At 40.2% G+C, this 13,350-nt stretch overlaps 2 protein-coding genes and 1 long non-coding RNA gene across 4 annotated transcripts in view; 2 read left to right on the top strand and 1 right to left on the bottom strand.

Moving 5' to 3' along the window:
- LOC116693498 (uncharacterized) overlaps positions 1-4,982 on the top strand; it is a 5,379-nt gene extending 397 nt beyond the window's left edge. Inside the window, exons 2-3 of the long non-coding RNA XR_004332934.1 lie at positions 551-556; positions 4,972-4,982. This is a non-coding gene — a long non-coding RNA (uncharacterized LOC116693498). The remainder of the gene's footprint in view (positions 1-550; positions 557-4,971) is intronic.
- The window catches only part of LOC116693481 (gamma-aminobutyric acid receptor-associated protein-like 2), an 11,337-nt gene extending 5,440 nt beyond the window's left edge, over positions 1-5,897 (bottom strand). The window contains exons 1-3 of the mRNA XM_032522485.1: positions 5,747-5,897; positions 4,456-4,511; positions 1,560-1,732 (exon numbers count right to left, since the gene is read on the bottom strand). Coding sequence (XP_032378376.1) covers positions 1,560-1,732; positions 4,456-4,511; positions 5,747-5,780 — 263 coding nt within the window. The 5' untranslated portion in view covers positions 5,781-5,897. The remainder of the gene's footprint in view (positions 1-1,559; positions 1,733-4,455; positions 4,512-5,746) is intronic.
- Positions 5,898-6,656: 759 nt separating this feature from the next.
- Positions 6,657-13,350, top strand: part of LOC116693454 (transmembrane protein 231-like) — a 16,647-nt gene continuing 9,953 nt past the window's right edge. The window contains exons 1-7 of one of the 2 annotated variants that reach the window (XM_032522449.1): positions 6,657-7,096; positions 8,088-8,254; positions 8,432-8,560; positions 9,103-9,246; positions 11,270-11,351; positions 11,566-11,671; positions 12,040-12,236. In XM_032522449.1, the coding sequence (XP_032378340.1) occupies positions 6,958-7,096; positions 8,088-8,254; positions 8,432-8,560; positions 9,103-9,246; positions 11,270-11,351; positions 11,566-11,671; positions 12,040-12,202 (930 nt within the window). In that variant the 5' untranslated portion in view covers positions 6,657-6,957 and the 3' untranslated portion in view covers positions 12,203-12,236. Of the gene's footprint in view, positions 7,097-8,087; positions 8,255-8,431; positions 8,561-9,102; positions 9,247-11,269; positions 11,352-11,565; positions 11,672-12,039; positions 12,797-13,350 lie in introns of those variants that run through there. The other variant, XM_032522448.1, reaches the window with a different exon arrangement.

Genomic DNA, 13,350 nt, shown 5'->3' on the forward strand with positions numbered 1-13,350 from the left:
GGCCAGATTTGGCCCGCGGACCTTGAGTTTGACACATGTGGTGTATCCTACTGCTAAACCAAAATCAGTGTGTTCTGTTGATCTTCTGTTCTATATGTGTTATTGTTGTCTAACTGTGTGTAATATTCTTCTTTTTTTTTAGACAGAGCTGCTTGGGAACGCAAAATTAATTTGAGTGTAAACTAACAATAAAGTTGCTTCAGATTGTTAGTGTATTGCAGCAAAAATGCTGACCATAAATACAATTAGAAAAGGGGTTTTAAAGATGATAACCTCCATTCATCGGAAACAGAAGGAAACACAGCACTGGCTTCTCTAAGTCAGAAGGTAGAAGTCTCTGACATGCATCACATGAAAATACTTAACAGTCCTTTCTGCACATTCTGCCCTCTAAAAGCTCAAGGTACATATCTTCATATGATCTGGGATCACTCTCCTGTTGGTCAGTTCTGGAACAATATTGCATCCAGAATATCTGCCTTGATGAATGACACTGTCAGTGTTTTGATTCTGAATCATCTCTAAAACGGGCTGTTTCACATACTGAAAGAAAGTGGTTCAGGGATTGGCTCCACACGGCCCTCAGCAACCAATACCAAAACCACAAGGCATCATGCACGCACAACTGGACCGGCTATCAAAAACAAGAAGAGAGAAGCTCAAATTACAACACACACACAGGGGGGGGGGGGGGGGGGTGACTTCAGTCTCTGCTCAGGATTTACTCAGCTATACAGTATCATTACGTAGCCAATACTTGTTCTGAATGTTGAGTACAACCTCTTTAAGAGTAACTTAAAGACATCTAGCTAGGACATCTACACTGGCTGACTGATAAAGATAGCTAGCTGTATAATGAAGGACTCTGGACAATGCCTGTTCTCTCTCTCTCTCTCTCTCTCTCCCCCCCCCACCAAAAAAGACTGAAAGAACTACTGTTTTATGCTGCTACGTTACCACCTTCGCTCTTGTTCTACTTATTCAATTTTTTTACACACTGCTGAAGACCTGCTATACCGATTTTCATGTCTATCTATCTATCCATCCATCCATCCATCGTTTATTAGCTAGGATATCAAGTGAATGTCCAGCAGTTTCCAGTTTTGCTAACCATATCTAATATGGTGGTTTCATTCTCCTTCACAGAGAGATTATTACTCACCCATGACGAGGTCATATGTCTGGTCGTCAGTAACCCAGATGTACAGAGAAACACACCAATGAGTGTTGAAGTAAGACACCCTTATACTGCATACCACTTTAAGAAGACAAGGGCCTCACAGTACATGATTTATACAATCAATTAAAATGGGATTTTAGGGTGATTGTAGGGCTGCATCTGAATATTCGTTCAATGGGTAACGACTTGATTAAATAATTTTGGCATTTGAATATTTGTCTTTTTTTTGTTGTTGAAAAAACGTGCATACAGGCTGAAATTCCCTGTGGTGATTTGTCGGGATTAGGCTGCTGGCTAAAGCGGCTCTACGTCCTCCATCTCAGCCAAGAACGGAGAAACGTAGAGTTACACGCAAGCTGTTTTGCTGCGTTGCTCTCACCTGGATTGGGGGACAGTTTTGTCGACAAAGAGGAAGATGGCTTTCTCTGAAGGCAGCTGGATGCGTTTCCTGATGATCCACATGAACTGGGCCACTGTGATGTCAGAGGGCACAAGGTACTTCCTCTTATCAATGTCCACTATCTGCGAGCCGGAAACCTTCTCCACTATCACCTGGAGCACATAGGTTAACAGAAAAATAGGCCTTTTAACACTGACACTGACTTTGGTTTGGCATGGGTTGCATCGTGCTCTAATATTCAGATTCATGGTTCTGCTGTAACTGGCCATATATGGCCATTTTATGTTAAACTAATATCAGTTTGAACCCATAGTATTCACAGGCTTACAACTGCATCAGGATAGGAGTGAGTCATTATTAAACCTATTGGTTGGTTTCATTTGACATGTAACAGCCAAATCCCTTTTAAACCACTCATTCAATAGACCCCATTTCATTTTATTTAAGATCATAAAAACACATTTTATTCAAAGATGACAGAATCTAAATAAAATTGCAGTATCAAAAGACATCTTGGTTTGTCTTTCCACTGTTCCAACGATTACCACTCTAGTCTGGTTGAAATAAACTCTTAATTCACCCATTTACATGTTTAGATTAGATTAGATTCAACTTTATTGTCATTGTGCAGTGTACAAGTACAAAGACACCAAAATGCAGTTTGTGTCTAAACAGAAGTGCAAAAAAAATAAAATGCAATATGATATACCTAAGTATAGATGGTGCATTTACAGGACAAGAAATATATTGCCGTGTTATAAGAGTAGAATAAATATGGCTATGTAATATGAACAATTTATGAACAACATGTACAGATATGTGCAATGTAGTAGCAGTGTCATTATAATAGTAGTAAGAATAATGTTAATGTAATAAAGGTATATGTAGTGTATTAACAGAATATATAATAAGAAAAACTATAGATATGAGAGATATACTAGATATACTAGAGATATGCTGGCTCTATACACGCTAAAAGTAGTGATTATTTACATGGAGTCTGGTGGAGATATGCTGGCTCTATACACGCTAAAAGTAGTAATTATTTACATGGAGTCTGGTGGAGATATGCTGCTCTATACATCCTAAAAGTAGTGATTATTTACATGGAGTCTGGTGGAGATATGCTGCTCTATACACGTTAAAAGTAGTGATTATTTACATGGAGTCTGGTGGAGATATGCTGCTCTATACACGTTAAAAGTAGTGATTATTTACATGGAGTCTGGTGGGGTTGGTGATGGGGTTTTCAGGGCTGTTTCATGTTAAACAAAAAGGATCTTCCGGTATTTTTTCTTTAATTTTCAGACACTTATATAATAATAATAACAACCTGAGCCTGTCAGTGGCAACAACAGCCCTTTTAGGGGAAGGAAATTGACGGTGCGCCCTATAGGGTTACATTCTCTGTGGGTTGCTAATATAATATCATTGACCTGTGCAGCTTTAAAGTGTTGAAAGCAGCTCTTAATGATTTGGTAAAAATAAATGTAAATGTTTTAGCAGTTCTGCCTTGCTCTTGTTTGCAATCCCCTTCAGTGCTGACCCCTGTGTCTTATAAAGGATCTTACACTATATCTATACAATATAAGGAACTCTAACTGTTTGCCCTGTTCCTCCCAGACCTCCCATTACACAGATGCAGAATGTAAGAATTAAAAAAGATATTGAGTATGACAGGCATTATCATGCACACAAAAGTCTCTGGGTTTGTGTTTCCTAAGACCAGGCAGTTATAACCTTATGTCAGAGATCTCCAACAGGGGGTCCGGGGCCCCTAGGGGGTCATTAGAGTTACTGCAGAGGGGGTCTCCAAATTATTAATTTCTTAAAAAAAAAAAATTCAGTACAAAAAAATGCTTTGCACGTACAGTATATAATGTGAGACAGGTACGTCAGAGGGGGATAAGTAGGTCAGAAGTTGCAAAAAAATCACGCATCCTGTCTAACTTGCAAAATATAAATTCAATAGTTGGCAACGTTTTGGTAGTAGACCTTCATCTGCATACGGCTGAAGGCTGTTCCTTGGCAGCTGTTGAAGCCCCCTGCCTTGTGTTATTATCCACTACCTCCACCAATCAGAGAGGCTATATTCCCTTCCCACCAGCAGGGCAGAGGTTATGGGCTTGCTGGCGGTGTGTGATCCAGTTAGCCGGTCTAAAATGAATTCAAATCTACGTATAGTATAACATCAGTCACATATCAACAGTAGCAAGGGATTATGAGTTTTCAAATGCTGTTTCTTTGATATTTATACTAATGCTGATATTTGATGTGTTTTTTTGTAAATAGCGTCTTCAGAACTGTATTTTTAGAAGCATTAAAACACCTGTGTAACAGCATTTACACCAGGGTTAGAGCCATAATCAAAACCTTTTTTGATACAATTAGTATTTTATTATGTATGTGAAATGAGTAGCTATGGGGCTTCCATTTGGTTTGATAGTGGTGATGACAGTCAAATTTCAAATAAGTTAAGTCAGGGCATTTGATTGTGAGAAAGTCCTCTGTTTTTCTGCCATCCTGGAATGCTGGGTGGACTAGCCAGACCTTCCTCTGCAGCGCTGTGGAGGAAGGTCTGGCAAAGTGAGACTATAACGTGAATATGAAAGCAGACATGGAGAACTTTGTCACTCAGACTTAATTATGGAAAGTCATAGAAATCTGGGATTTTCCATTGGGGTCACAGGTGGAACCCTGGTTCTCTGAGCTGTCTATGAAGGCTGTTTTTACCACTCAGTCCTTCTCTTCTTTTCCACTCATACCTGTCATTCACTCAACCAGACACTCACTCTTATCTCTTGACTCTCACTCACTCGATCTGTAACCTTAATCACCATCCCACTGCACAAACCCCACCTTCCCCCATACTCACCGGTACTCTGTCAGGATATTTGTTTCGTATTTTGGCTGACTCCACACATCGGTGCTCTGAGGGAGAGACAGGAAACAAACAGGAAGTCAGGATTAAAGGGATGAGTGAGGCCTCTTGGGAGTCTCTTCTCCTGCCTCACTGCCAAACACAGCCAAGCCTTGTCAGAGCCAATGCTCCATATGAAAACTCAAGCACAGCATATAAACTAGACCAGACAGAGGAGTGGATGCTGTGTACAGGATGCCACTATCCACCAAGTCAAAGTGGGATTATCTTCATACAGTCTTTATTAAGTGATACTAAACATTAGAGTACTTATTATATAAATAGTGGTAGTACTTCTACTTCCAGTAGGCCTACATGTATGCTTTGTTATCAGGACCAGATGCAGCAGGCAGTCACAGAACAGAGGCCAGAGAGGGGAGGGTGAGGTGATGGGTGATAAGATGTGGCGGATACATTTAGGTTCAACACTTTGCACGCTTTCATTAGCCCAGATAAGAGGCCTACTTATAGAAACATCTCTGCAAGACCAGCAGTAGTGTTTCTTTAAAAAGGAGAGTCAGGTTGTCTGAAGCCATTATGAACACAGTTAAGCTAAAAGGAGCATGGAGAGAACTTTACACCAGCTCAGTTCATGACTGTTTCCCCTGAAACCTTCATATGTTGTTAGTGGAACAAGTTACAAGCTCTGGGACTAATACAAAGATAACACTCTGAAATTCATCTGTATAGTACAAGGGCACTAAAAATTTACTAATAATAATCCAAACTCGTGCTCTTTTTGATTTGTTTTACTTGAAAAATGTTTCTGTCTTTTGTCAGCAAAATACACCCAAAGCAGTGGGATCCATGCAAAAAGTTCCTATTCAAATGAATGTTGAGAGACACCTTCTGGGTGGAGTCTTTTTGCCTAATAACTACTACACTTGACTAAGCCTGTTCCTACCAAGGGTTTTCTAAGACAGATGTTCAAATAGAATTTGGCGATGAAATGACTCCGTGCAAAAGAAAGACCCGTTAGGATAAAACAGCTGTCTGACATGGCAGTAATACTGAAGGTGACAACTGTCATTTGACTTGCAGGAAAAATATGTTAGCATTTGTTGCTAGTCATGCAACGTTAGCAGTTATGTATCAGTCGTCTGCTGGCTGCGCAGACACACATGCATGTCTGCACAGACTGCACCTATGTGGAATGATATGGCAAAATCGCACAGAGCGAAACAGAAAGGAGGGCGCAGGACATGACACGAGCATCTCTTGTTTCATAACAATCCAACCCCTTTACCCAGGGAATGGTCCTCTTTAAACATCCATTTCATCTTTGCTGGATCCCCGCACTGAGGCGTGATGGTAGAGTCGAAGGGCGGGCTTCTAAATCCGCGGATAATGTCGGCGTAATGTCCAAAAATCCAGACAAAAGCGACCAAAACAAAACGTCAACAACTGTCTCTTCTGCCCGAAGACTCCAACTGTCCGTCTAGCTGGGAGGTGACGTCACCGTCCTACAGAGGGGTGGAGAAAATGATGCTACCTTCAGGTTCTCTCGGAAAGAATCACAACACCCATTGAGCACTCAATTAGACTTGTACTAAATACGCAGGGTATTGCAGGCAGTGGTGGCATAAGTACTTTAAATGGTGGTAGAAGTACTTTAAAATTTAGAATTTATTTATGGATTATGTTTTGTATTGCATAGTAACTAAGAACTGAAGATGTCAGATACATGTGGTGTAAAAATTTTGCCTATGAGATGTAGTGTAGTTGAAGTATAAAGTACAGTAGCAGAAAAAAGGGGCCACTGGAGCTGCATATATGTAAGTACCTTACCAGATGTTTGTGGTACTGCTACACCCCTGCTCCCACTCAGCAAAAAGATATACAGATGTGTTGTTGGCAAAATTAATCGTTGCAAAACCACACTTACATTGAAAAAAAAATCCAATGATTACACTATTAATCCAGGTAATTTAAATGAGCTGCAAAGTTTATTTGTATCTGGTTTCACTTGTTATTGAGTCGCTCTCAATACATAACACCGCAAAAGTAGCTATTTAGCTATATTTAAATGATGTGTGACAGGGCTAGCAGTGGGGATAATCCATAGAAACCCCTTTTCTTCTGGGATAATGTGTGAACGTTAAACACTTCCTGTTGTCCATTTGTACCGATATTGCATGAACGCAGCATGCACGCTACCGTTGGCCGCCATGGTAACCGTGAGACGCTAAGCTAATACCATAGCTAAATATGGTACTGGGGGCTAATGTAAATAGCATGTTGATACGCTACGTTTTGTCAAAATACGCTGTCAATGACTTAGCAAAGGTTTATCTGTGTTCGTCTTGCAGTGTGTTGTTGTGAGCGTTTAGTCATTGGGCGCATTCACTCATGTTACCTTCCCATCTAGCTATGCTAGCTTGAGCATTAGCTAACGTTAGCTGGACTTGACAACACATAGCTAACCCCTGGCTACAAACGATATTGATATCGTTACCCATGGCTTTCTATGAAGTCTATTCCCACCCGGCTTTGATTCGGTACAAAACGAGTGTTTGCACGAAAGCTACTCTGTTTCTGGTCGTGGTTTTGTGCCTCACCTACATCCCGCCTCTGCTCGTTGCCTACAGGAGCCAAGGTAAAGTAACTTACTGTAACGTTATGTCAAACACAAGCTGAACTAGCTAGCTCCTATGACCGTGGTTCCTACAGAACATACATACATACATAAATACATAACATACATACATACATACCTACATATTTAAATACATACATACAGAACATACATACATACAGAACATACATACATACATACATACAGAACATACATACATACATACAGAACATACATACATACATACAGAACATACATACATACATACAGAACATACATACATACATACATACATACATACATACATACATACAAATATCTATGCAAAATAATTAAAACCGGTACAAATGCGTGTTCCAGTGTTTCCAGAGTTGGGAGGTACTGTATATCTTCTATCACTAAGTCCAGGTTTGGTTAAGGCAGTTAAAATTGTATTCTTTGACTCTGTTAATCAGCACATGACTCGGTACATAAAATTCCTCAACGCAGAATGAGAGGTGGGGACATTACTCATCTCAAACAAATGGCTAGCACATCAACAGGATTCTAAGGGCAGCATTGTATGCCACCTTTATCTTATTTGCCTTTGCTTTACTGTAGCGGCACCATAGGAGAGCTGTATAAACTGGAGTACAGTATGCTCTGAAAAGAGATGTTTTAACTTCTTTAGTACATATATAAAATTTGTGTGCCAGCATATTTGCTTGTCCATTTAATTTACAGCATTGACACGGTATGACATAATTGTCACAAAGATCATCCTTGATGAGGTGGCCCAGGTATTTTGCTTAGTGACTATGTTTAGCTCTTGCCCTGTCAAGTAAAAAGAGGGAAAGCATAGCTTCCTGTCCTCCTTAGTTCTGGCAATTGTTACAACCCTCTTTTTAGCATTGAATTTAATGTCATACTGTAATCCGTAGTTTGAGCAGGTAGGTTCAGGTGAAATGTGATTTAAGTACACCGAAAAGCCAACGCTTTTGCTAAAGAAGTACAAATGCTTATGTTATTTTAGGTTTCTGGATAAAAAGAAGCTCTTACGAGGAACAGCCGGTTGTGAGGTTTCAGTACCAGACTCTGCTGGTGGCAGCAACCAGTACTCAGGGAGACTACGTCGCTTGGAGCACCTTTCCCCATCTAAACAACATGCTTGGTGCCAACCTCCGGATGCCTGCTGTCTCTGTAAGAAAATACTCACCTCAGTTTCCTCAAATGTGCACGTGTCCCGCTTGTCATTTTGATTAATAGTACAGTGGATTTGAGAAACTAGTTATCAGGCTAGCAACTTACTATGATTGCAGTATGTAGTATGTACTATGTTTTGTTCTTCTTTTCTGTGTGCGTCAACACACTGTACAGGTGCGAGAAGAGGACCAGAACCAGGATGGGAAGTTGGACCTCCTGATTTTTCAACTGGAGCTACCTCTAAAACCTGAGGAACAGGTGTACAGTGTACAACTGCTGCTCACCTTCAGCTACAAGCTCTTTGTATGTATTCCACTGCAGTACCTAGTCTCACAGTATATACTGTACATACTGTATATGAAATGTATGAACGGTTTGCTTGTCTGTGGCACCGTTTCAAAGCTGTTCTCAGTGACAGTAATGACAGACGTTCTTCACTCGGACAAAATTCTGATCATGTTGCAGCTAATATTATAATTTACAACAATTTAAAATTTCATTACAATTGCATTTATACATTTTTAATGTAGCCTAACATATTTTGTAACCAAAAACTGATTTAAGGATTAAATAATTTTGTCAGTGCGGGAAAGTCTTCGAAACAGCATTTGTACAACAGTGTGCGTGGGTTAAAATAACAAGTGGGAAAAATGAATTAATAAAGTTAAAGGATGGCTTTAGGACACAAAAGTTATTACATTCAGTGAGCCACAGATTCTTTCCTGTGTGTATGCCACCATGGCAGCACAGCCTGCCAACTGCAGTACGACACCAGGCCCATCCAGGCCAGCCTTCGTCAATGTTCCAGCTAAAGTAAAGCATCTTATTTTGTTGTGTTTTCCCAGCGGATGTCCACAGTGGTGATGCAGAGCCTGGCTTATGTGCAGCACTCTTCTTCTGTCCCCGGAGCTAAGCTGTTCATCAGCGGAGACCTGAAGCTGATGCAGAGGACACCCCTGCCTCACCGGGGACTGTACAACATTTACAATGTGAGTGGACACAGACTCACTAGCCATGTTTTCATCCACCTGTTTTTTTGAATATTTGGTAATGTTGAATGAAAAATGCCTTTTGGAAACAGTAAAATTCAATTTACTTCATGAACATCCACACAGTTTTTTTTCCGGATTTTCTCTTAATTGTTAAACCGCTTATGCGATGATACCACTGATGCTTATTTGAAGAATAAATAGTGAATAGAGCTCAACAGTCCTGCCCCTCCTCCGAGAGAGCTTAGGTTCCGGAAGTAAGTTTTCCATTCATTTCTCCCATTGACGTCTGGAAAAATCCGTTTATAAAGAGTTTTAGACCATGCCGTAGGCCAACCAGCTACCATGGGACTCATAAACATACAACATAATTTACAGTGAAAAAATGGACAGAAAAAATCCCCAAAATTAAAGTTACATTTCCAAGCGAAGGAACTACTCATCCCATAAACCACCAGGCCCCACTGAATAAGATAGTTAAAGACACAACCATGAAAAGAGCCTCTTGAGCAACTGCCAATCCGACAACAGCCTCGACAACGCACTTTTTCCTCCAAACATAGTGGTTTTTATATAGTGAATGTACAGTTAATAGCAGTTCTTTCAGTAGTAATCACGTAGTGATTGATATAACTCATACAGTATCCTCGGACACACTGCATTCAATAATGTGACCCGATTTAAAGTAGTTTTTACCCCGTTGGACACTCTTGTTATCGTCCTTGAAAAAAGCCATCCTGGCAGCCAGTCTACCCTGTAGAAACCTTTTCTTTTACTGTCTATGGGCGCCTGGATAGCTCAGTTGGTAGAGCGGGCGCCCATACATAGAGGTTTACTCTTCAACGCAGCCTAACGCAGGCCTAAATGCCCCCAAAATAATCTTTTTATTAAAGATCGTAGAGTAGACAGTAGACGTCACCATCGTGATGTTCTGATAGCGTCATTGACAATATGTCGCTATCAGCTGGTACATATGCACTATTACACTATTCCAATGTGAATCATTTGTATGTAGATGGCGCCAACCCTTTTGGCAAACTTGCTATCTTTGTTCGCAAACGTCAGCTTGAATGTTGTGCGATTCAGTGTGCAGATGAAGGGAATCACCTTAAACAGCGTGTGACGTCTTTACACACAGGTTGCTTTAAAGCCGTTGGATGGAAACACACTTTATTCCCATACATGTTTTTAGGCAAACTCAGATAATTTGAATGACAAGTGGATGGAAACATAGCTATAGTCTTTCTCTCTTTCCACCTGTTCTCTTTCTCTTGTTTTCTCCTTTTCCTTTTACATCAAGACCAATTAAAGCAGAGCAGCCTTTGCCACCCATTAATGGACACACAGTGAGACTCTACAGGCCACATTATCCAAGGCTTGAGCAGAGCTTGGCAGAGCATTCTGCAGGACGCTGAAGCTGAAAACAACCAATGAAAGAAAATTAGTGAAAGGGACAATTTATGAATGGGAGAAGGTGCAATAATGAGCCAGGACCTCAGGCAGTGGTTGGTTGGATGAGATGAAATGGGAGGTACATGTAATAGAGGAAAAGAGAGATTCAACTTCACTGAACAATGCAGATAAAGTTTTAGTACCAGTGTTATCATTTAACTTTTGTAAACTTCCAATATGACATTTTAGGAGGAACAGTGGATGTATGTGTGGTTACACTGCAAACAGGAACTGCCAATGTATCATGCTTTTTACGGTGCCAATTTACAGAAATGTAAACACATATTACACAATATTGAGGAAACTAATGTACATTAATAAAAAGGACCTGACTGATGGGAACAACAATCTCTGACATTGGTCCAGTATTAAGCAACAAACATATATATGGGCGCCGGCTCTACCAACTGAGCTATCCTGGTGCCCAGATTACTAAGTTTTATAACATGAGTCCTTGTAATTAGTTACTTTCCACCTCTGATGATCCCAGTAGTGCTACCACATGCTGAGGGAGCTGTGACAGGAACAGTAGATCTTCATTTGATAAGGTGGTGTTCTGTTTGATGCCAAGGTGTCAGTGATTGATGGCTCCAGCCCCTTTGCAAGTGCGTATGACCTGGACAACATAATTAGGAGCTACCAGGACAGAAACTGTAAGTAGACAAACGCTCTCATTCTGTTTGCCTGCTTTTATTACTGCTGAACATACTGTGTGATTAAACCCCGAATCATCATGTGGCTGAACATATCAGTCTACCCAACCCTACACTGCATTCATTACATGTGCATTTAGTTAATGTAGATATTGTAAAATATGACAACTTTTACTTTTCTCACTCTGTTTTTTGTCCCTGTGTTGTACCATAGTGACCACAGTACTGGCCTGTCCCATGCCGGTCTGGACTGTGGGGCGAGCTGCTGGCTCTCCCTTTCAGCTTAATGCTGAGATCCGGTACCCTATGGAGGTCATAAGATATCCTTTAAAAAAGGTTTAGGAAGCTGTGTTTCTTTTATATACCCTCTATGTAGAAAGTTAGGTATAATGTAGAGCGAGCCAGTCCTTATTTAGTACTACGTAGTGGTGGTGTTTTTACCAAACCTGCTGTCGTACAGCTCTCTCTACGGGGCTTTATTGCCCACTGTAGATTACTGAGTTAGCACTCCCAGGAGGTCATATAGTCGCAATAATGTTTGAATGCCAAGCAAAGGGTTAAGGGTTGAGTAAAATAAACACACACAAATGCCACACAAAGTAAACTGACTGAGATATCCGCGATGGCTCCGTTGGGAGCAGCATCTCAATCTTTCCCCTTTATTTCTGCCTTAACCGTCTCCTTCCACCTATCGTCCTGGCTTCTGGGAAACCATCAAATTTGCCTGGATTCAATACGTCAGTGTCCTCCTCATCTTCCTCTGGGTCTTTGAACGCATACAGAGATTTGTTTTCCAGAACCAGGTTCTAACCACCGTACCCATACCTTTGGGAAAACCTCACCTGTCATGATGCAGTGGCAGTGCTTTGACCCCCAGGTATCCATACACCAGCAGACAATTACATTACATTCTCCTCACTAGGACCAACACTGATGCTGTTTGACTGAAATGTGATACCAAAATCAATGACTGTTTGACTTTTCATAATTAGCCATTAGGTCAGTTTTCTAATTACATTATGGCATACATAAACATCCAATTCTTCCTTTTATCACTATACGATTTGTCTTACTAGTTGGAACTCATCACTGAACAAGTATGAGCAATGGACCTCCCAACAACTTTGAACTGTATTTCTTTAGAGATGTGGATGTATTTTATACAAACATGCACAAATTAATTTACATCCTAACCTTTTCCTGGACTGGTTTCTATGCAGGCCCTCCTCTACAGAAGGTACACTAGTTCTGGCCCTGGAAAATGCATTTCTTTTCCTGCTTTTTGAAGCAATGGCAATGTATAGAAAATATCAATAGATTTGCTATATTTTTACAATTTGTATGTTTATGACAATTTGTGACAGCAATTAAAGAAATTCTCTGATCATTTTTGTATTGTATTGTTAGTTTTAGGTGATGGATAATAAAGTACTTTTACATTTCAACATGTATCTCCTTCAACCATAATGCTTTCATTAACTTAAGTGAAAAGATTTATCTGTAAGTAACAACAGTGAAAATGGGTTGACTACTCTTATTTCATAATGCAAATTATGGTGCAACAATAGCAGGGTGTGGAAGAACATTTCTTCATTCCTTTCCTTGTTTGTCAGTTTTATTTGGTTTGAGATATGTGAAAGTTTTCATCGTACCACATATTATATCAACAGAATACAGGAACCATAAAGAGTGAGCCATCATTGACTGAGACAATGAGAAGCACATTTTGTACTTGACTGATAGATAGTGTTAACTTAGTGTAACTTAAATGAAAATTAATTTTAAAAAAATGTCCAAGTTTGGGAATGCAACTGGGAAAAAGCAAAGTGCAGATCCTATGGATATCCAGGGTACAGAGCAGGAGGGGAACCCGGGTCTCCTACACCAAAGGCATATGTCATATCCAATGCCTCATCCCCACCTATTAAAGGATTGTGCTGTACTTTTTGGAGGATTAAATAACAACACGGAACACACTGAACAGACTCAAGTCACCGAC

The sequence above is a fragment of the Etheostoma spectabile genome, chromosome 8 (genome assembly GCF_008692095.1).
Source record: "Etheostoma spectabile isolate EspeVRDwgs_2016 chromosome 8, UIUC_Espe_1.0, whole genome shotgun sequence".
Lineage (NCBI taxonomy): Eukaryota > Metazoa > Chordata > Actinopteri > Perciformes > Percidae > Etheostoma > Etheostoma spectabile.